This window comes from Pagrus pagrus (genome assembly GCF_965226575.1).
Source record: "Pagrus pagrus genome assembly, chromosome: 3".
Lineage (NCBI taxonomy): Eukaryota > Metazoa > Chordata > Actinopteri > Spariformes > Sparidae > Pagrus > Pagrus pagrus.
This window is the reverse complement of record NC_140187.1, coordinates 21374127-21396369: the sequence shown is the minus strand read 5'-3', so window position 1 is coordinate 21396369 and position 22243 is coordinate 21374127. Positions and strand designations below refer to the sequence as shown.

The 22243-nt window shown below is 42.9% G+C and overlaps 3 protein-coding genes across 5 annotated transcripts in view; all 3 read left to right on the top strand.

The window, feature by feature from the left end:
• srgap2 (SLIT-ROBO Rho GTPase activating protein 2) overlaps nt 1-4884 on the top strand; it is a 60511-nt gene extending 55627 nt beyond the window's left edge. For 2 of the 3 annotated variants that reach the window (XM_084349670.1, XM_084349672.1), the window contains exons 19-23: nt 2-200; nt 556-693; nt 849-1068; nt 1161-1271; nt 1353-4884. In XM_084349670.1, the coding sequence (XP_084205796.1) occupies nt 2-200; nt 556-693; nt 849-1068; nt 1161-1271; nt 1353-1916 (1232 nt within the window). In that variant the 3' untranslated portion in view covers nt 1917-4884. The remainder of the gene's footprint in view (nt 1; nt 201-555; nt 694-848; nt 1069-1160; nt 1272-1352) is intronic. The other variant, XM_084349671.1, reaches the window with a different exon arrangement.
• Nucleotides 4885-6910: 2026 nt separating this feature from the next.
• Nucleotides 6911-18785, top strand: ikbke (inhibitor of nuclear factor kappa B kinase subunit epsilon). The gene is made up of 21 exons (XM_084349272.1): nt 6911-7346; nt 8301-8400; nt 8664-8801; nt 9183-9312; nt 9384-9565; nt 11577-11737; nt 12345-12455; nt 12544-12723; nt 13614-13810; nt 14107-14165; nt 14285-14376; nt 14562-14663; nt 14798-14855; nt 15929-16041; nt 16119-16195; nt 16284-16323; nt 16407-16508; nt 17547-17643; nt 17795-17886; nt 17988-18059; nt 18156-18785. The coding sequence occupies exons 2-21, from the start codon at nt 8302-8304 to the stop codon at nt 18217-18219; spliced, it is 2166 nt and encodes a 721-aa protein (XP_084205398.1). The 5' UTR covers nt 6911-7346; nt 8301; the 3' UTR covers nt 18220-18785.
• Nucleotides 18786-20162: 1377 nt separating this feature from the next.
• rassf5 (Ras association domain family member 5) overlaps nt 20163-22243 on the top strand; it is a 28879-nt gene continuing 26798 nt past the window's right edge. The window contains exon 1 of the mRNA XM_084348767.1: nt 20163-21091. Within this exon, the coding sequence (XP_084204893.1) occupies nt 20248-21091 (844 nt within the window). The 5' untranslated portion in view covers nt 20163-20247. The remainder of the gene's footprint in view (nt 21092-22243) is intronic.

Below are 22243 nucleotides of genomic sequence, written 5' to 3'. Positions count from 1 at the left end.
GGCTCCTTGGCTGTTTCAGAGTCCGACCCGTTCGAAGCCATCGCTCGTTTCGACTACTCCGGCCGGACTAGTCGGGAACTCTCGTTCAAGAAGGGAGCGTCTCTGCTTCTGTTCCAGAGAGCCTCCGATGACTGGTGGGAGGGAAGACATAACGGTGTGGACGGACTGGTGCCACATCAGTACATTGTCGTCCAAGACATGTAAGTCGCTAGACTTGGAAATATCAAGCACAAGGAGCAGAATGACATGGTCTTTGATGTAGCGGTTTGGGGACAGCCATCAAAGCAAACCGCCCGCTCTAAGAAAAACATAAATAGAAATGACATTTGTTCTGTGATCTGATCAAAAGTAAACACAAAAAGTAGTCCACTGGAAATCCCCGTAGCTAAGGAAGTTAATCTGCCATGAGACGTAGCAAACTGCATATTATTATTATACCAGAACGACTTCCCTGTCGATTTTCCGTGTTGTATATCATGCAAACACAGTCGTCTTTGTCTGTCATTAGTAATGTCTGAATGTGAGAGACATTTTCTTCTCTCTTGACTGTCTCAGATCTGATGGGGGCAGGGGAAGTCCAAAACCTGATGTGGACAGCAGGGACCTGCTGGAGGAGAGGGTGTCCACTAGAGGCAGCGCTGCTTCACCTACTGGAGCTCATGTGGCTGACATCTACCTGGCCAACCTGAACAAGTGGGTGGCGTGTACAAATACAGACTATTGACAGTGTATCAGAGGTTTTCGTTTCCAACAACAACAAAACAAACCCACAAGATCTGAATCTGGAACAGAAGATTGATTTTTTTTTTTATGATAAAAAATGTAACTGAAATGTTTGTCTCCTTCAGGATGAGGAAACGTCCAGAGTCCGGGAGCATCCGAAGAACTTTCCGGGGCTCAGAGAGCGACAGTACCAGTCCGGGACCCAGCGGAGGGGGTGGAGGAGGGGTGAGAACAGCATCTCTCCCAGTTGGTGGGGCTCTGGTGAAAGAAACTGGAGACAAACGACCCGTCAGTGCTCACAGCATCCTCAACTCTGTCACTCGACACTCCTCTCTCAAGACCAAGGTACTCTAACGTCTTCAACAGATTAATGTAGTGGATGGGTGTTTTTGTTTAATTCCAGCAAGCTTTTAATTGAACACATTGTGAACATTTAGGTGGAGAGTCCACAGCTACGCAAGACAACTACAGCAGGGCGCTCTAAGAGCTTTAGCAACCACAGACCACTGGATCCTGAGGTCATCGCCCAGGTGGAGCCCAGCTCACAGGTACACATCAGTGACATCCGCATCTGCTGCTGTGGGATTTTCTATGCACAAGTTAACTTTTACTTTGCTGTCATGTTGCAGGACATTGAGGCTGCCATGAGCTCTGCCCTGAGTGAGCTTACTAAGTTGGAGAGACAGAGCACCTCAAAACACACACACGCCCCTGACGTGGTCCTGGACACACTGGAGCAGCTGAAAGGTGTGGGTGGTGGTGGGGGAGGAGGGGCATCGGAGCCCTCCAGTCCACTCCACTCCCGTCTGTTGCGGGACAGCGATGGCGGCTCCTCTCACGCCCACCCACTTCAGCGCAGCGCCTCCTCTGCCAGCGACGTGCCCTCCTCCTTCCGCCCAGCCAAGAGCCAGCCGAGGAGCCCCCTCCCCTCCGCCACGTCCCCTTCCCTCTCCTCTTCCTCCCTCTCCTCATCCGTACCTTCCTTCAGAGAGCTGCGCCCGCCAGCGACGAGGCCCAAACCGGTGGTGTTCCCGAAAAGCGGAGGAGGAGCTTGCAGCCCGGCCATGGGTTCCCCAACCTCTACTGTGCCCCCTACACCTCCTCCTCCACTCACAGGCCACACACACTCTCTCCCTCACACCCCTCCTCCTCCGCCTCCACCCCAGTCTAACGACAAATCCTGCCCGGCTTAGGACTTCTCAGTCTGATCCACCTTACTGATTCTCACAAACTCTTGGATTCTTACAGCTCTTCTAGCAGGTGCAGAAAGCACTTCATTTTCACACGAGACCTAACCCACTACTCATGTGTAGCATTCACTTCTCGGTGTCCAGGCGAGTTCTTAAGACGCCATGTTCCCTTTAGGGTGTCGAGAGTTATTTCTGCCCTCTCCCTGCAGCTCTGCTATCACAGGCATAGATTAGACGCTTCTCTTTCTTTGCCACCACGGAGATTCCAGGGATCGCCGGACTTTTAAAATCTCGAACAAGGGAACAGGACTCAGGACGGGCACCTACAGACCTACAGCTTACATACACTAGTTTGTGATGTTTGAAATTGTGTTTGAGTGAGCGTGCAAGAGTGTTACTTGCCTTTTACACACAGATTTAAGTGAGGAACAAAAAGCACTGTTTGATTTTTGTATAGTAGACATGACAGAGTTTTTTTTTCTTTTTAATGACCCATGACTAGCGGACTGGAAGGGAGTGTTTGATTCCTGAGAATAGACTGTGAAATGCTAAGCTCTCATTCTGTGTAGAAATGAAAACTCACTGACTCGCTGCTTCAGAAGTGGAAAGACTGCAGACTAAAGGTGTTCTGATTGATGATGAAAGGAAAGAAAACTGGGCCAAATATCAGTGTAAGTCATGTGATCAAGAGCTTTATTTTATCTCTTCCTCCAGTGTTTGATCTGTTGGTGATTTTTTTTTTTCTATTATTATTATTATTATTATTGTTCAGTACTAGTACCACAACAGGAGCATAGCAGGAGCAGCGCTCTCCAAAACATAACAACAGTAACTCCAAATATAGCAATAAAAATAATGAAAGCTGGTAGTTTGAGGCATTATGCTGCTTCCCTCCTGCAGCTCTATTGTGTATGTAGAGGACCACTGAAACCCAGCATTTTTATAGGTAATGTTGGATCGTACTCACACAGACACACGCATTTTCTCCAAATGTGTGTGTGTTTTGTGGCAGCTAAACGCCTTTCAGGTTTTTCCTTGCATGCTGGGGCCATAGACATCAGTTTATATATCAGCAGTGCCAGCTACAGGACAACTTCAAAACAAAGTTACAGCTTGCTCCTTTAACTATATCCTTCAGACTTAACAGTAAAAAAAAAAAAGGGTTTTATTATTCTAATGGTGTGTATGTATGTGTAATAATCATGATGATAACTGGAAGCATGGAGCTGAGGATCCTCCTGAGTGTGTTTAGATAGAAGCACAACCAACCACCTCATCCGATGCGTTCTTAAGCAAAAGTTTGCTTTTATTATTATAATTATTTTTTTTTTCCAGTTGTTTATTAATGCTCAGATCATGTAATGGTAAACATTTTGAACTGTGTAGCTGTCTGGGTGTGTGCATGTGTGTGTGCCTGTGTGAGCATGCGAGGAGTATGTATGCACCTCTTCCCAGCCCTGCCCCCCACCACCCGTCATCAAGGGATGCCACTCGGCAGCAACTACACGGCGTAACACACAGGAAAACGCTTCAGCTAGCAGCTGCTGTGCTGAATAAATATGCACTGTGTATGTGTTGCCAAAAAAAGTCTGCAGGGATACATAAAATGTTGTCTTCAGTCGCTGCCGTGACAACATCCATGGCAGGCCAGCTTTAAAGGTCCAGTGTGCAGGATTATGGATGATTTAGGGCCAGAAATAGAAAATAATATTCATGATTATGTTTCCATTAAAAGGGGCAATATGTAGTTGAAGAAATTCAAATTCAGAATAATATCTGAATAAACAAGCTGTTCTCTGAGGAAAATAAGGTCCCCAGAACACTGTTTGATGCTTGAGAGGTGGCAGGGTCCGCCAAATATAAACAAAGTCAAACAATATGAAACTGTGTTGTCCTTTAAGGTCAATTTGTTTATTCAGTTTATTCTTCTTAAGTAAAGTATTCAAGGATCTTTGGCAGTGTTATCCATTTAGTTCAGTTTTTCCTGTACAGGTGAACCCTCTTCTCATCAGTAAAGGATCTCAGACTTTTAGTTGGTTGCCTCGCTGCTAGATGCCACTAAATCCTACACACTGGACCGTTAAAAGAAAGAGGCGAGAAAACCCAAATCCAGGATCTTAAACTTTTGTTTTTGTTTATATTATTCGCTAAAATGTATCTTTGCATTATTAGATCTGATGAAGAATTGAGGAATATGTGAATCACTTTGCAAACACTGACTTCCAAAGTTGACATATGCCGTTCTTGGTAAGCGGAGTAACACCTTCCTGTTCTCGAAACTGTATTGATTGAATTCTGTCCTCATATTCCCCTTCCTCCCCTTCCTCGACCCTCCTCCCAGAAATACAGCACATACTGCATTCCTGTATGTTCTCTACCAGGTAATGAATTATAACTGTTCAGGGTTATTTTTGAAATCTCTGTATACTGTTGTGTATGACCTGGCGTATTTGTGTTGCTCTTACCTCATCGTGACAGCTAGAGGGAGTGTGACTGTGTGTGTGTGTTTTGCAGTGAACTGATCAACGCACACACGCACTCTCACACATACAGACATGCATGTGGTTGGTTGGTGTGTTTCGTCCCGGCCGTTGGGACTCTCTTCGATCTTAAATCAATCATCGTGCACTTGAACAACTTGGCTTTGCGTGTGGACTAACTGTGTGGGGATGAGTTGTCAGAATTGAATATTGTTAAATATGCATTTTTGTGTCCATTTGAAAACAGCAGAACTAAAAAAAAAAAAGACTGTAATGTCAAATCTATTTATAGTTGTCTCTGTATTACTGGAGAATCCTGTGTTCAGATGTACTTTGTATATACAATGTTGTACATTACAGAGGTACACTCTTTTTTGGTACAATATTGTACAGTAATAGCAATAGTAGTTTAATCAAATAGGCCTTATATAATTCTATGTGTAGTTCTTGTAGTAGATCTGTTTTTTAATAAACATTGCTTGCTATAAAGATTCTTGAACTCTTTGATTTTTGATTTTGTGGTCCAGATTTGAGCTCATTCAGCATTGTGGGTGACCTGACCTCCAGATTCTCTCCTGATTGGAAAGTATCACTGTGGATATCATCGGTATCATCATTTGGATCTTATCTTCTTGGGGATTCTGCACAGTGATTGACAGAAGATATTACACATTTAACTTCAGAACATCATCAGTGAGAATATTGATGAAGATAATGACAAAATACATTGAAATCTGTGTCTGTTCAGGAAAGTGCAGTAATTATGAAAGGTGATGTGAGAGACCAAGATTATACAGCATGAAGACACAAGTGAAGCAAGAATTGAGGGTTTAACTAACCAAACTGTTTATATGGTCTGTTGGAAATAAAGTTTGCTTAAGCTGTGTAGACAAAAGAAAAGCCTCAAGGTTTACTTGTATAAAGTTGGGAGACTCCCAAGAGGCCGACATAAAAAAAACAAAAAAACCCAAAGCAGTCAAAACTGTCTGAGACTCAGACACTCAACAGCGTCTCTCTATAGACCCTCACAACCAACACAAACAGCAGGGAGGCTTTTAATGTGACTGAGCTGAGATTCAAAACAGGAACCTGAAAAATTGTTGGAGAATAAGTGTATACAGAATTAAAGTGAAAATAAGAAAATAATGAATTGAACTTCTCTGGCTGATCAGGCCTTAAAAAACAAAAAAGCACCTGAAAAAGAAAATGACATCATAATGGAGAACAAGTGATCAAATACGAAACAAAAGAACAAGACATTTAACTCTTTTAAACTCTTATTATATAACTTCATGAGTAAAATCTGTGGAGTTCCTCTTTGACAGAACACACAACATGCAAAGTCTGCTCGGCAATTAAGAAGTGATACTCAGGCGAACAGGTGGACTCATACTGTACAGTGTCTGCGGCATCAGACCAGACAGTCAACACGGAAACAGTCGGTCAAATGATAAAACCATACATGAACATTAAACAGTCATTACTTGTGCATTATCCACGTCGTTTCTGTGACTCACAAGAAACCTCCTGACTGGCTCTTAAGCAACATGCAAGATTCCAGTGAGTTTCCAACATGTGGATGTGTGCAGATTATTAAATCTGTGGAAAAGAGACACTGATATCATATCAGTGGTGATAGTAGGTTCCTTGACTTTGTTTAGAAAAGGCTCCTGTTTGCAGTGGGACAAGAAGTCAGTCGTTAACCTACTCTGTGAAGTGTGTTCCTGCATTTTCTGGAGGCATTTTCACCAAAGTCATATGACGTAGATGTGTTGGGTTTCAGTGTGTTTCCTTATGCCTTTCCCTTTGACTTCAATACAGCTGACACCACAGTCTGGCACCAAAGAAAGATTCAGTGACGTAAAGACCCTTCCTTCTGCTTTATCTTCCTTGATTTCTGCAAAAGGCTGCACGTGCATGCACAATCTTGTCTGGACAAATTCATGTGTATCAGTCAGTCATTTCACTAAAAGTATCACATAATGAGTCGTGCATTTTCAGCTGACAGTACAGGGGAATTATACTCACCACTTAAGACATTCAGATATTTTAAAAGACATTTTACAGGTCAGGTTTGTGAGGGACAGACTGTTGCTCCATGGACATGAATGGAAGAACTGAAAGGACAGGATGGCAGCACTCATGGAGACTTTACAGGGACATGGGGACACAATCACATCCACTCATGAAGGCGTAACCCTGTTAAGTAGGCCATCTACAAAACAAAAACTGTGATTGAAACCTTCAGTCCAGGGCCTGGTGCTTGGGGCAGTGTTTGCTGATGTGGGCATGTGGACATTGAGCTGTCTGTTTCCCTTTAACCACACAGGTCTGGGGACACTCAGGGTCCCTGCATGCTGCTGTGGCTCCCAAGTCGTAAAAGGCTGGTGTCAAATCAACACTTAGAGACTTACTTTAACCCCCCCAGGATGCCGCAATCTGCATGTCCTGCCTTTACTACTCTCTAATTTGTAGCACGGTCGGAAGTTCACACAGAGAATAAAACTGTCAAGTTTGCACTTAGCTGTGTTTCCGCCAGCATCTGCAGACCAGAGTCCGCCCCGAGTGAAACCCACACTTCCTAAAACAGAAAGTGCAGTGCTGCCAGCAGCTGCCTCTGCGTCAACTCACTCATGAACCTTCAGGGTCCACGTTAGAAAAGAGACGGAGCGACGCTGTTGTCCTCATCAGCCTGTCCCCCCTGTGCCGTACCTGGTACCTGTTCAGAGAGTAGCCATTAAGACAGGTATGCAGCTGTTTGTGTTTCTCACCGCGGAAGAAGTTTCACACGTAGGCGTCTTTTGTTTTCAGCCAAGTCTGGGTCTTACCGTAAAGCCTCAGGTCATTGTGAGCTGTAACTGACGACACAAAGTGTATTTTGACGCCAAATGTACCAGGATTAACCGTCGTGCAGTTTGCATAACCGGTGAAGGCTAACTGCAGCACCAGACAGGTAAGCTAACACTTCAAGCTAACGTTTTAGTTAGTTACATGACAATGAGAAGTATCTAAACTGGTTAGTTGTTGACATAAGTAGCTGCCAACAGAGTTAAGCTTGTTAGTGTGGCTACTATTTGTGGTGTCGTTAAAGTGCACAGTCCAGTTGGCTCTCAGTTTAATTAGCTAACTAGATATTAGCTAACGCTAATTAAAATCACCTGAGCATTTCATGTGAAGTTAGCTGTTGTGTTAGCTAGTTTGTCATAACTTCTCTGTAACGGAAGGGATTTCTTTTGTCTTTAATAACTTGGAGTTATATTGTACTTTACTTCATGTGTTCAGTTATAAAACAACTACTAACAGTGACCCACTTAATAGTTAGTTGCGGTGATGGGATGTAACTAAGTATATTTACTCAAGTTGTGTACTTAAGTGCAATTTCTGTACTTGAGTATTTCCATTTTCTGCCATGTATTGTACGTACTGTACTGTAGTACTGTACTTTTTACTCCACTACATTCATTTGACCACTTTAATTACAAGTTACTTAGCAGATTACATGCAGCATCAGAGCCACAGTAGACACATGTACATGTAAACATATGTGGTATTTACTTTAACTTGTACTTTTGAGGCTTAAACACATTTATTGCTAGAAAATTACGTTTGATACTGAAGTACATTTAATTTCAGACACTTTAAGACTTTCTGAAGTACTTTTCTTATAGGTGACCTTCACTTTAACCAATGTAATATTTAACATGATATCTTCATTTCTGTTAAAGTATGACCTAAGGGTACTTTTTGCAACACTGGTTAGTTGTTATGTATGTATAATTAGCTAGTTTGTTCTGTATTTCATTTTATTTTCCGGAGAGCACAAAGACAAAGAGGGCCTGTCTCTCTCCCCAGTCTCTGTTAATGGTTTTCTAATTATCTGAATCATCCTCTCTGTCTCTTCCTCCAGCATGTCAGGCATTACAGCCAGTACAACAAACTATCTGTGGTCCTTACAAGATGTCCTCGGTCAAGGGGCTACTGCCAGTGTCTACAAGGCACGCAATAAGGTAGCTGTGTGTTTATCAGTCAAATGCACTGTCAAGTTGTTTTTCGCCGAGCAGCTCATTCTCATCACTGCTGCTAGTACGTCTGATGTTTCAGCCTACTTTTTGTCTCTAAAGCGTCACCAGGATGTGTGATAAGAAAAGGTTGTGGTTGCAGTGCAGATGTGGGCTGTTTTTGATGTTCCTATGTGATACTTTGATGTGTTATGCTGATGTCAATGTGTGTGCACGTGCGTGTGTGCGTGCGTGCGTGCGTGTGCATGCAGAAGTCTGGTGAGCTGGTAGCCGTCAAGGTTTTTAACGTGGTGAGCTACAACCGCCCCCATGATGTCCAGATGAGAGAGTTCGAGATGCTGAGGAAGCTCAACCACAGCAATATTGTAAAGCTGTACGCTGTGGAAGAGGTATGGGGGCCGTTAGAGGGGGGAGACAAGAAATACGACAATGGAAAACATGGCCATGTGTTAAGATGAGTTTAGTGTCACAGTATAAGTGCTGCTGCTTTGTTCCAAATTCATTTATTTGTATATCTGGTCTTACTCTGTTAGACAGTTGTATAAAACTAAGACAATTAGTTAGTTTGTTGCAGCCCTACACTTGGAGTAGATGGCTTCCTTAGTGTGTTTATACGTTCCTAATTACCTTCTCAGTCACTTTCCTTACTAAGTTACAGTAGTTTTTACAGTATATATCGTGGATTTCTTGAGTCAGTAAGTTTTCATTATATTTTCATAATGTTTACAGTGTTAAATGAAGTGCTGCTCATCTCTCAACTCTCTCTCCAGCTGCCGTCTAAACAGAAGGTGCTGGTGATGGAGTATTGTTCAGGAGGAAGTCTGCTCAGCCTGCTTGAGGAGCCAGAAAATGCTTTTGGCTTGCCTGAAACAGAGTTCCTCACAGTTTTGCTGTGTGTAGGTGGGTGCATATCTTGGTGTTTTCCAATAATTTCATATACCTAAACTGAGGTGTCGCTTTTTCCTCTTCAGTGCAGGGGATGAACCACCTACGGGAAAATGGAGTGGTACACCGGGACATTAAGCCAGGTAACATCATGCGGCAGGTTGGGGAGGACGGCAAGTCTGTTTATAAGTTGACTGACTTTGGAGCCGCAAGAGAGCTGGAAGACGATGAGAAGTTTGTGTCTATATATGGAACTGAAGAGTATCTGGTAAGATAACCGTCCCACGAATAAATGTAGTAAGCCTGTATTTTTCAAATCAAGTTTTGGTGGGTCATCCAAGTGTATCTGTAAAGAATAAACTAAAGATTGATTAAGATTTAATAGATTAGTTGTGAAAAAGTTGTTTTACCCCCCCCCCCCCAAAAAAAAAACAAATCTTAGTTGGCAGTAATTGGTAATTAAAATTATAGTTATTGATACATCCTGCTAACTCAAAAGAAACAGGTCTTGGAACAAGTATGAAGTTGATACTTTATACTTTCATAATAAGTATAATAAAGTTAATACTTTAATACTAAAATACTGTGATGTCTGAGGGAGCAGTGTTTTGAACATTTGTTTCCATAATGTGTTGTGGACAGACTTCCCCTGTACCATCTTTGCTACAGGTGAACCTATAGGCAATCTAAACATAGCTTTATATTCGATTACTGCTGCCTTATAGGACATGAGGTGATTTTATGAACAGCACGTGTTTTTACTCCTTCAGTGGAAGAGGACATTGCTAACCTAATATCCTGGATAAATAAAGACAGAGTAACATTTTAAAAAGATGATGAATTAACATTCCATCAATGAAGAGTAAGTTCAGTGCGTCCTATTGGTGGACAGTTATTATACACTGCCTGGCCCTTCTCTCAATAGTCCTAATCCCTTGAGTTCTCTTCACATTGTGTGTGTGGAAATGCTCTTACTTTCACTATTACACATAGCCGTGAGTTCTGCTGTTGATTTTTTACAATTTGATTTCACCAAACGTTTAAGTGACCTCGATCGCGATCATTCAAGATATTTTTTCAAGATGACCCTTCCTCGAAGATGATGGTTCACCACTATCCTTCCAGGTTTAATAATGCACTTAACCCGATTTTGGTAGTTTCAGATATCTCCTTGGTTGTTTTCTTTATTTGATGCAGGCAAAAAATTTGACCTTTCTGAAACAGAGTATCATCTTTTCCATGAACACAGGACATGTCCTCCCACATGGTTGTTTAAGAGAGGAGAAGCTACTCACTGCATCAGTTAGGGTTAAACAATGGAACAAAGGAAGGCTCTTACCTATTTGCTGCATTAAATCCATGTAGTGACCTTTTTTTTGGCCAGGCAGTGTATAATAGTGTTATATAAGATTATTGGTAACCTTCTCAGTGAGTTCAGTTTTTATTTCAGGGAAAGCTCTTGAGGCTTGCTAGCAGAAACAGCACTGCCTTTCACTGTTTAATAGCTTGTTCTTGACAAAAGAACATTTCTTTACTGCCAAGGGTGCAATCAATATCTCATGTGTTCCCACTCATCCTTTCTTTTATGCTCTAGTTGTTATCCTGCAGTCTATAAGCTGTTTCTATCACTGTCTGTTGAAATGTTTATGTGTTGCATGTGATTGGTGTGTTTGTTACAAACCACACCGTTGCATGTGATTCCACTCCAGCTTCATGTGAAAATCCTGTTGAACAGTGTTCGGTTTTGCAGCAAAGACGACCTGAACCTGTTCAAATAGATTTGTGAGACCTGTAAGGCTCAGTTCCTTATACATCAATGCAACTTGTATTATCAAGACTAGGTAGCCCTCTAGTGGACAGATTGATACATATCTTAGTTTAAAGGGTTTTAAATAATTTAATGTGGAAATTCTACATAATCAGAACAATTTGACAGACAAAAGAGCATTATTATTGGCTTATGTGATACAGTTTCACAGTGATTGTACATGTTGGCAACAATATCATTTATATTTTTAGCTCATAAGAGTGTATATGTGTGACCTCTCAATGTTTACACGGATGAATGGTGTTTCCTTGAAAAAGAAAAAGCACTCCTGGGAAAATAATACATGTTAGGGCAAAGCACTGCCTCTGCTTTCACTTGATACTTAGATAATACTCAAGATTAGATGATAATCTGAACTGCTGTCAACATATGAGGCTGCCATGGCTGTATATCCACCTCTGCAGACTTGCTTGTGTCTTTTTTTCTTACTGTTTGAAACGTTTGTGTGCAGCACCCAGACATGTACGAACGTGCTGTGCTGCGTAAGCCTCATCAGAAATCCTATGGAGTGAGTGTAGACCTGTGGAGTATTGGTGTGACATTTTACCACGCTGCCACTGGGAGTCTCCCCTTCATACCGTATGGAGGACCCCGCAGGAACAAGCCCACCATGTAAGTGAATACATACAAAATTTACAGACCGTACATTTCTGATTGCAACAGTGACTTTCAAAATCCACACCTTCCATGATACTTAACATATTTCTGTGAAAATGGAAAACACCACTCAATCTTTCAAATTGTGCCAAACTGTGTTTAGATTTCCCCTCAGAGGAAGATGTTTTGCTGCATGCTGCAGAGGTTGCATTTTCTTTCTTTCTTGTTGGCCTTCATTTTGACAAACAGGGTCGTAAATATTCCGTCGTAATTTATTATTATCTGTCATTTTTATTTTCTAATGATAAAGGGACATAGCAATTGTCAGAGGCGATTGTCATTGTGCCTTTGACTCCAACAGACGACTTCTTATGTTTCTTTGCTCTGCTGCCATACAGCGCCCAGATAGCGAGGGGGTCTACTACAGGTGGTTTTACATGTGGTCATTGAGTCTTAATCTGTCAAAATGGCAGACAGTCGGACATTTTTACATTGTTAAAAATATTTAAGTTAGTGATGGAAACCTCTGCCATGTTGTTTCTTAAGAATCCTGGTGTATCAGGTAGAACATGAGCATCCATCAATGATCAACCTGTCCTGTGTTGTTTGTGTTGTTTTGTAGGTATAAGATAACTACAGAGAAGCCAATGGGGGCAATAGCTGGAATACAGCGGGTGTTGGACGGACCTATAGAGTGGAGCTACCAACTACCTCACAGCTGCCAACTCTCACAGTATGTCGCCTAATAAAGAGCATTTTAACATGCATTGACTGTTGAGTACACCTGATGCTAATTATGTAATGTCCCTCCCTTTCTGTAGGGGTCTGACAGTGCAGCTGGTTCCAGTGCTTGCAGGTATACTAGAGGCCGACCAGGAGAGGTGTTGGGGTTTTGACCAGTTCTTCACAGCCACCACAGACATTCTGCAGCGGCAGCCAATTCACCTCTTCTCTCTGCAACAGGCCATGGCACACTGCATCTACATACACCACTACAACATGTAGGTTTGCACAGGCGTATCATAACACACTCGTTATACAGATCAAACACAAATGAAGCAAACTGTTTAAATCCTAACAGACTACTGCGGCTTTGACAGAATTTAAGAGATGGCAATAACAAGGATGATACAACTTATGTTTTATTTTGCATTTTTTAACTGCAGAATTTTACTTTTTACTTTTAACATTTTTCCACAACATGAAAGGAGAGAACACTGTGTTTTTATGGCTGCACAAAGATTGTCACATACTTACATATGCAGGCTGTATTTTCCTGACCTTTAAATGTGCTCTGCCTGTTCAACAGTGTTTTTTGTTTACTTTACGGCATGAAACATGAGTAGGTGGATCCATGTAAATGACGTGGCGCAAGGTGGGATGTTGGTATTATGGTCAAAAGCTTTGGTGGACATGACTCATTCAGCTGATTAATCCACCAACAAGCCCATAGTGTGAAGAAAGAGCAGAATAATGAGTATAATGCGTTTGATGTGATCATGGAAATAAGCTCCAGATCATATCTGTAATCCACAAGTGCTTGTATACAGGCTTTCCCTCTCAGTTGATTGAATCCTTGCAGGCCTCTGAGTGTGGAAGAACAGAGTGAGTGTGTGTGTTACATCTGCAGTATCTGATTAGTGCCAGAGGATGTGATGTGAGCTGAATCATAGTTTGTAGGTTAGTTTTTGCTTTTATCTAACTATAGTTGCGGATGTGTCAATCACATATTTTGTCTCAAAAAACATGAATACATAACACATTATGGATGCCTCAGGAAATCTGTGCAAGGAATCACAATTATAGCACTGACTCTAATCTTCAAATTTAGCCAGGAATCAGACCTTGAATTCAAAAGGTGTCTGCTTCTCTCTCCCGTCAATCATCACAGGGTGTCAGCATTCTTCGAGGAGGTGGCTTCTCAGACGGGTATCGGAGTACAGCTGCAACATCTGCTCTACCTGGGTCACAACCTCCCACTGGAAGGCAGCATGAAGGTGGTCAACCTCCCGAGTACTTCACCTGCGCGACCCCTCATTTTGCTCAGCTTCGGGCTTGAAGCAAATACCGGCCTGCCCTTTAGAGAACGTAAGACAATCAAAGACACCTTTTGATATGTTTCTGTGAAGTCTTGTAGCTTTCCTCTTCTTTATTCATAGCAGTCCCCCGAGAGAAATATGAAAGAGTTTTTGATTTGAGGTGTATCCCAGTATCACACCTACACAGAAAACAGATAAATATGTTTGTGAATCATGTTTTGATGAGTAATATTTATATAGATGTACAAAAGATGAGATGATCATTAAGGTTTATTAAAAAAGAACCATGACACACTGTTTCCATAAGTCATACGTTTTATGGGATGTGGGTTTTCCTCTCTGCAGCAGAGACTCCAGTCATCCCATCCAGGTTTGAAGTCATGGCAGACTACAATTTCTCCAAGGTACTTCTGCTCCACTGAATTTTTATCACACACATGCCTAATGTTCTGTAGAGTTATGTGTATTATAACCCTCCAACCCATTATTTATGACCTCCTTTAACCCCCCCTCTTCTCTCTAGGTAATAGTGGGAGTGGTCCACCAGTATCTGAGGATAGTACGGTTGCTGCACACACACAGAGAGCTGCTACTTCAGGGATACTACAGCTACATGTGAGACACACACACACACACACACACACACACACACACACGCGCACGCGCGCACACACATGCTAAAATAAGGATGATTTGTCTAACTGCACTGAGTGATGACGTGTGACTCTGGGTAATGACTCTTGTCAAACTCTTCTCCCCTCCATTACTCCTCCTGGTCTTATATTCTTATTGTTCCTCAGGATGAAGTTGCGAAAGGAGTGTGGAGAAGCAATGCACAGTATTGCGATGATCACCATTAGACTGCAGTCTTGCCTCAACGTAGAACACAGGATTCATACGCTGTAAGTTTTGTGCTAAATAAAAAGGAATCTTTGATGTTACACACACATTTTTGATTTTTCATAATCAAACTTAAACCCACCTTCTGTTTTTTTACTTTCTCCTCCCTCTTTTGTTGTATCTTTATTTTTCTTAGAGGCCATTTTGTTTCAGAAAACCAAGGTTCAGCTGATAGCACTCAGAAGCTGCAGCTGGTGAGTGGCGTCAGGAAGAAACATCACAGAAACCAGCTTGACTGCTGTGACTGATGTGTGACTTCCTGTTTGGAAGAGGGCTTTTTGCATATTATTTATTTATTCCTTCTTTCATAAGTGGAGAATGACAGATCATAACACAAATAGTAATGTGAAAGGGGATGGGAAAATTGTTCCTGTTTTGATGGACATCTGAAGCCAATTTGACATAGTGCCCAAACCATTTAATGACTTCGTCACTAGACACTGGCACACTGGCCCACTTTTCAACATGAGCTTACATTGTGAAAGAAGCCACTCTAAAACGGTGGATACATTTTTTCAACAACACACACCCTGTGAAATAACTTGTTTCACTATCAGTATTTGAGCCACTCAGTCTGTGAACATTTGGAAAGTCTAGAAAAGCAGCACCATTAAATTGTCTTAACCGGTGGAAGTCCCTAGTGCCCACACTCTGTGGGCCGCACAACGAGGAAACTGTGGAAAATCATGTAATTATACACCTAGGAAGTGGAACGTTTTTTGCTTCATGCACCATTGAGATGCTTTTCATAGGAATGAACGGGGCTCCACCTCTGATGCTGTGTCCAGATTTACTTTGTTAGATCCATGGTACCAACTAGGGCTGCAGCTAAAGATTGTTTCCTTTATTGACTAATCAGCCAATTATTTTCACCATTATTAATTTAGTCTATAAAATGTCAAAAAAAAAAAAAAGTAGTGGAAAATGCTCATCGCAGTCTACAGGAACCCAAAAGTGACGTCTTCAATTAACTCTTCATTTACTATCATAAATGACAAAGAACAGCAGGATTTGCTACATTTCAGAAGCTGGAAACAGTTTTTTTTTTAACAATTAATCAATTATCAAGATAGTTGCCGATTGATTTTGTTTTTAGATTAATGGATCAACAGACTAGTCATTGCAGTTCTAGTGTCAACCCAGCAGATGTTTACTTATTGGGATGAATTACTTCATTACTAATCCAGGATGATGGACTGTGAACCATTAATCCTGTGGCAGAGTCGTGATTTGTTGATTCGGGTATCTGTGGCTGCTGTCTCTACAGGTCCATGAGCACCTGCCTATATACGCTGCTGGCATCCAAGAGTTTCAGAACCGGCTGGACCATCTGCAGATAGAGCAGGCCAAGCTAGCAGAGACGCTGGCCAATGACAAGAGGTACTTAGTGATTCAAAGCTGCAGGGTGACCTCATTGCTGTGTGGCGTTTGAACTGTGACCTCTTTGTCTCCCACAGCTGTCAGAAGATGGAGATGCTGCTGCAAAAGATAACAACAATACATCAGCATTATCGTAAAGACAGAATAACCGGCAGTATGTATATTTATTTGTTGGTATATAATGTGTATTCATTGCTGTTTTTCTTCATGAAAAAAATGTAACTTCTCTTATTTCACCTCAGAGTTGGCATATAATGATGAGCAAATCCACAAGTTTGAGAAGTGAGTACGAGTCCACACAGCTGCTGTCCTGAAGGTTTTACTCTGAGCTCTCCTGTAATCTGCTTGTCACTCTCCCTTCCCAGAATCCACCTGTCGGGCCACATTAAGCGAGTGAAATCTCTCTTCAGAGAGGACTGCGTGCAGAGATACAAAGAGATTTTGGCCTCAACACGGACTTGGAGCAGGTCAAAGCAGGCTCTAGGGTCGTTTTTTGAACTCCAAATACATTGTGGACTTTTGGCCAGACTCAACTGATCTGTGTTATCTCGCATTATCTTGATTATTTACAACAAGATAACTATTTGTGTGGTTTGACAGGCATTCACTCAGATGATGAAAGCTTAGATGAAGAAGATTAGCACAGAGCAGTAGGACATTCTCCCTCAAAGAGATTAAGTATGTAGTCTGCATTATTAATCCTCACTTCACATTTGTTAAGCATCTGATTTTGAGATTGTAAATTTTATCACAGTTCACTCTATAATTCTTAAATTCCTGTTCAATTTTGCTCAGATAAAGCAACAAAATTTTACATTAGAAAAATAACATTATGACAGTTGATTTTGCATAAGCTGAGTCTAAAATTTAAGGGATAAATGTGCTTAACATAACACTTTTTGTAAAGCTGTGAACTGTTTGTTGAAGTGCAGTTTAACTGATTTAAATGAACGCATTTCAAATCCAACAAATGAGAACTTTTGTTTGTGGCCTTGTTTATTCGAAAGTCTGGTTGCGTATTGCACCTTGAACGAGGCTTTCCAGACACAGCGGAGCCTTTGAAGAACAGTAGAGCGTGACAGTTTCAGGTGTGAATGTGTGTGTAGGTACTACACATGCAACCAAAAGATTCTCTCACAATCATTCTTGTGTCACATATGTGTATATATAAGTGTAAAGTAAAACCTTACATAGGGTTTATGAACTAAAACTGTTTTGGTTTTTATCTTAAGAGAAAGGTTAAAAAATATTAAACTGTGATAAAAATATATTTTATTCGATCAAAACTCACCATAATAGTTGAATAAATACTTAATTACCTGTTAAGAAAATATCCAGATTATCTGTCTTTGCATTTTTTGCTCATTTAAAATTGACCATAGCAGATTTCAGTCTTTGTTTTTCCATTGATTTTTCCTCTGTTTTGGAATCCAGCCTGCATTGACACACTGTAAAGATGTTTGCTTTGACTTACTGAAGTGTGTCATCTGCACTGTACCTTGCAGTGTTTTACTGGAGATGCAGACCCGACTGCAGGACTTCAGCTCCTTCTCCACAGGCTTGTTGGCAGACCTGGAGATGAGTGAGCAGTGCCAAAATAAGGTCAGCATTTCAATTTACTCTCTGTCTCTGCATCTAACATCAAAGATTGTAACATGACACGAGGCCAAAAGTTAATAAATAATTTGGAGATCTCTTTTATTGGATTTGAAAGTATTTGGTTGTCATGTAACATCTCCTCTGTGCTCCTCAGACTCTGGACAAAATCCTTTTCAGTGTGCGGTCCACCAAAGCAGGACAACAGCCGGGAATTGTGCCCACCGACAAGGACCAGATGGTCTCCAGGTTTGTGTGTGTGTGTGTGTGTGTGTGTGTGTGTGTGTGTGTGTGCGCACATGATAAAGAGTTGCCCGATTGCACTGATAACATCTCTTCCTTTGTTCTAGGATGCACCGTCTGAAGGAGGAAATGGAGATTTTGGTGAGGGAGCTACAGTGTAACAACGGCATCATTGAGAGGTCAGTTGAGTGGCCAACCTCTGTTGAATCTAACACCCCCATGATACAGTAGGTGAGAAAGCATGATGTTGATTGTATTTGTCTTTTGTCCTATAGTCTGGGAGCAGTGAACCCTGCAGCAGCTCTGGAGCCGAGCTTGGCCAGACCTTCTACACTGTGACAAAAGTGCAGCATCATCTTGACTCACAAACGCAAACACACACACACACACACACACACACTCCCCCTGATAAGCACCTCAATTTAAGTGCCACTCATGAACAGTTATGGACACTGGATCTTCTGCAGTCCGCGCTATAGGAAGAGGAAGCATCCGAGAACAATCGATAAAATGTGAATCTCAATTTAGAGATAAGATGCACAGTGTGGAGGAGGAAACACTACTGATGGATTATAACTCAGTGTGTGTGTGTGTGTGTGTGGTTGGCGACTGAGTACAGCAGTTCAATATAAACCTCATTAATGCCTTTAGTGTTATTGTATTTTTAACAGGCTGCCACGGTGATGGACTTTCAGGATAAAGCCAAATGAATGCTAAGTCAGCTGTTGGAGTGTTTTTCTAAGGCTGTATTTCCTCTTTCTCCCGCAGAAGAACCGCTGAGACATCTGGAGAACCTTAAGTGATGAATTTAACCAAACTGACTGTATATTTCTCCGTCTATCTGTCTGCGTATATATGTGTGTCTGACATCTGTGTGTATTAAAGGAGTTTGACTTTTCCCTTCATGGTTGATTATTCAAATTCTTTCACGTGACTTCATTTCTAGACTGACTTCAAGTGTATCGTTGTCAGCTCAGTGAATGAGTAGTGAGTGATTACATCGTCCTGTGGTTTTGACGTTTGATGTGTTTGTCTTCCTGTTGATGTTTAACTTGAATGATAAGTTATTTTTCTGTATTTGATCACAGGTTTTCACTGTAAAAGAGAAGTAATAAAATCAGGGAAACAGCGCTCACCACAGTGACTCCTCTTTAACAGAAGTGTAAAGCCAACACCCAGGCATGACATTAACAATATGAAATGATATAAGTCAACATGGTTTAAATGCAGGGGGAATCCAAGGGTTTTTTAAATGGCTCACGGGTATGGCATGAGAAAAATGTTAAACATACTTGTTGTTTTGCTGCGAGAAACGATATCATCTCCTTTGATGAAGTAAAACAGGCTCAAAAGTAAAAGTAAAAGCCCTTACATGTCCTCTCGTAGGTTTACAGGGGCAGCATACCTCTTTGAGCACTCGCACACAGCTGTTTTGACATGTCGAAGCACAGAGTGAAATTGAAAGTTTTTCTTTCAGCCTGTGTGGGAGTGCTGTGGGTGTCCTCGGGGGCTTTCTCAGCTCTGCTAGAGGGACAAGCTTCAACTGTCGCTGTGGTTTTGTGCCGCTCATATGACGTGCTCTTGGCGAAGTGGAAAATTTGATAACTTTCCTGTTTCTGGCCTACACAAACAAGTGTGACATTGTGTTTTTATCACCTCGACTTGATAATTCAGTACATATGGGGCCCACTTTATCTCTTGCTGTGTCAGTCCTGTGTTATACACACAGTCAGTTACATTAGTTGGTCTTTGCTTAGCTTCGACAGTGACACAACACTTCTAGCCGGCCCTCTTAAGCACCTACAAAAAAGTATTAAATAATTGATCACATACAACAGATGACTTTCCATGTGTCAGAGATGTTGGCCTACTGGTTTTATTGACAATTTAAACAGGAAATCTAACTCCCAGTCATTATTATTTTCTGCTTCTCATCTTAATCCAGTCTCTGGGAGCTCTCACAGACTGCTCATCTGTGATTGTGGTTTCTGGTGTATGCCAGTCTCCTCTCTGCAGTCTACTTTTAGTACAAGTGGTTTCAGAAGATTATTACTCTGACTATATTTGGAGTAAATGCCTAAAACAGCTAACGAGTTCACGTGAGTCGGCTGGAATTGAAATGTTGCTCAATAATTCAGTCGGATGACCAAATCAAAGCCACAGTGAGAACCGGGGATTAGCGCGCGCTCCCGTCGCTTAAAAAGGGAGCGCGCTCGCGGCATTTAAAGCCGTCAGATCCCTGCGTCACTACTACACGCTCGTCGCGGGCGTGAGTTGAGTTTACATTCAGGGCACGGAGTGAAAACACGCACTAATACACACTCCGAGCAGCCAAACACACACGCGTTACAGAGGAACGACGGGATAATGGCGTCTGCGAGTGTGGTGGGGCAGCACCCGGGTCCGCACAGGCTGGACTCGGAACCGCCGCTCCTCTTCTTCAAAATGCTCGGCGGCGGGAATAAAAAACTGCCGAGGAAGTCGTCCTGGGAGAGGCTGATGCCCAGAAGAAGCTCAGGGAGCAGCGGGGAGTCCAGGTCCGTCACTACTGAAGGGGAAGCGGCTGCTCATCCCTCGTCTCCGGGAGCAGCGGGAGACACGGCGGAGAGAGGAGGAGTGATGCCCGGTGAAGGATGCGGAGCTCCGGCCGCCCCTGCTGCGCCACGTAGCCCTGACCGGGACAGACAGGAGGGCAGGTCGGGCTGCGACAGGCGCACCGCAGCCGGGAGTCGGGGAAGTGGAGCCGGGCACATCACCAGTGACTGCAACTGCAACCTCCACTGTGACTCAAACCGTAACACAGGTGGTCGGAGGGCGACTTCACTCAAGAGCTCGGGCACCAATGACATGCCTAGCGGGTCGGTTACAAATGGACACAAAGGAGCGCACCGGCACCGGGACGCGCCACACGGCAGGCGAGACACCTGGAGCGGAGACAGCAGACACCGGAGCGTCTCCTCCTCCGTGCAGGCACAAGGGGAGAGCAGCGGCCTCCACCTGGAGCGGCTCACACAGGGCAGGACTGGAGTCGTCAGGCTGGCCCGCACTGAGCCTCACCGCAGGCAGGCCTGGTCCATCTTTCCCCGGGGGACGGACCCCCGGGTGAGGGCAGAGAAGGGCGAAGGACACAAGTTCGAGGAGACGCCCGTTACGCAGGATTGGTGTGACGCCTGTAGCCGCCAGATCACTGCGCAGGCACTCAAGTGTCAAAGTAAGTGGTCGTGTCCTCCGAGTCATCTTAAGGGTGTCTTTGTGCGTGTCCAGTGGACATGAGGGAGTTGGCAGTTTCATATTATGTGAATCCAAAACACGCACTTTGCGTGATTGTAGGCTATTAATTGTTTCTTTTAAAACGGAAAAGATCAGGCTGTATTTCCTTTCTGGCACACTATTAGATGATTTTTTATGAAGGACACAAGTGCTTAACTCCTTCATACTGGTGGCTGTGTGTGTGTATGTGTACACAAAAAAGTGTGCATGTGCCTTTGTGAAGGAGGCAGTGTGACAGGGAAGGGCATTTCCAAGCATTTGCTCCATAGACAAAGCCAAAAAGCCCTTCCATGGAAAGCCCATTATCTTGTCCTCCCAGAGTTCTCCGTCTGTGATTTGCAGCCTCGGCTCAAAGAGCGAGGGATAGATTGAAATTTACAGTGGTGCATTGGTGGAGTTTCAAAAACACAATAGAAATGTCTAAAGCTCACACTTATGCACCAACAAGTCTTTGCTCCATGGGGGGTACAGATGTTGTAGGGACACCAGAAGCACCTTTTTTAAATTGATTATGTGTTGGACTGAAGCATTCTCCGGTCACTGAGCCTGATCTGTCTGGACTGACACACCTGACTATACTGCTGAGCTGCTCAGGCTCTGATGACATCACTCCCACCTGCACAGCTCTGGGACACAGAGAGTTCGGGCCAAGCCAATTTGACCTGGCAGTGTGGATATGTGTTTAATCTGTTCAGCCAAAAGAGTTTGTGTGTGTGTGTGTTGCATATACTGTACATGCATGCTGTGTATGCGTGTTTGAACTTGTGTGTGTGTGTGAGCGCATGCGGCTGCTGAGTTGGCGTTGTGTCAGCAGCACTCTGTCACTGGCGGGCTGCGGATACAGAGCGGTGTGAGATAAAGCAATTGAGGAAAGAGAAGAGGGAAGAAAGGACGCACTGGGTGAAAAAAAAAAAAAAAAAACAGGACCGAGGGGGACAAGGAAGGGAAGGGATGACAAAATAGTGGAAAGAGTCAGAGGAGGGGTGGGAGGGAGGCAGGAGTGATGGGAATGAAGAGAGACAGGGGCGCTAGAACAAGAGGGATGGGGAGGAAAGTGAGGGATGGGGAGGAAAGAGCGAGAGTTTGTCCGGCA

What these genes read in the sequence shown, in the direction of transcription:
- ikbke (XM_084349272.1), top strand. Translation starts at nt 8,302, where the DNA reads ATGTCAGGCATTACAGCCAGTACAACAAACTATCTGTGGTCCTTACAA. An exon ending in CGCAGGAACAAGCCCACCAT is followed by an intron (nt 11,738 to 12,344) that starts GTAAGTGAATAC and finishes GTTGTTTTGTAG; the next exon opens with GTATAAGATAACTACAGAGA. An exon ending in AAGGACCAGATGGTCTCCAG is followed by an intron (nt 17,887 to 17,987) that starts GTTTGTGTGTGT and finishes CCTTTGTTCTAG; the next exon opens with GATGCACCGTCTGAAGGAGG.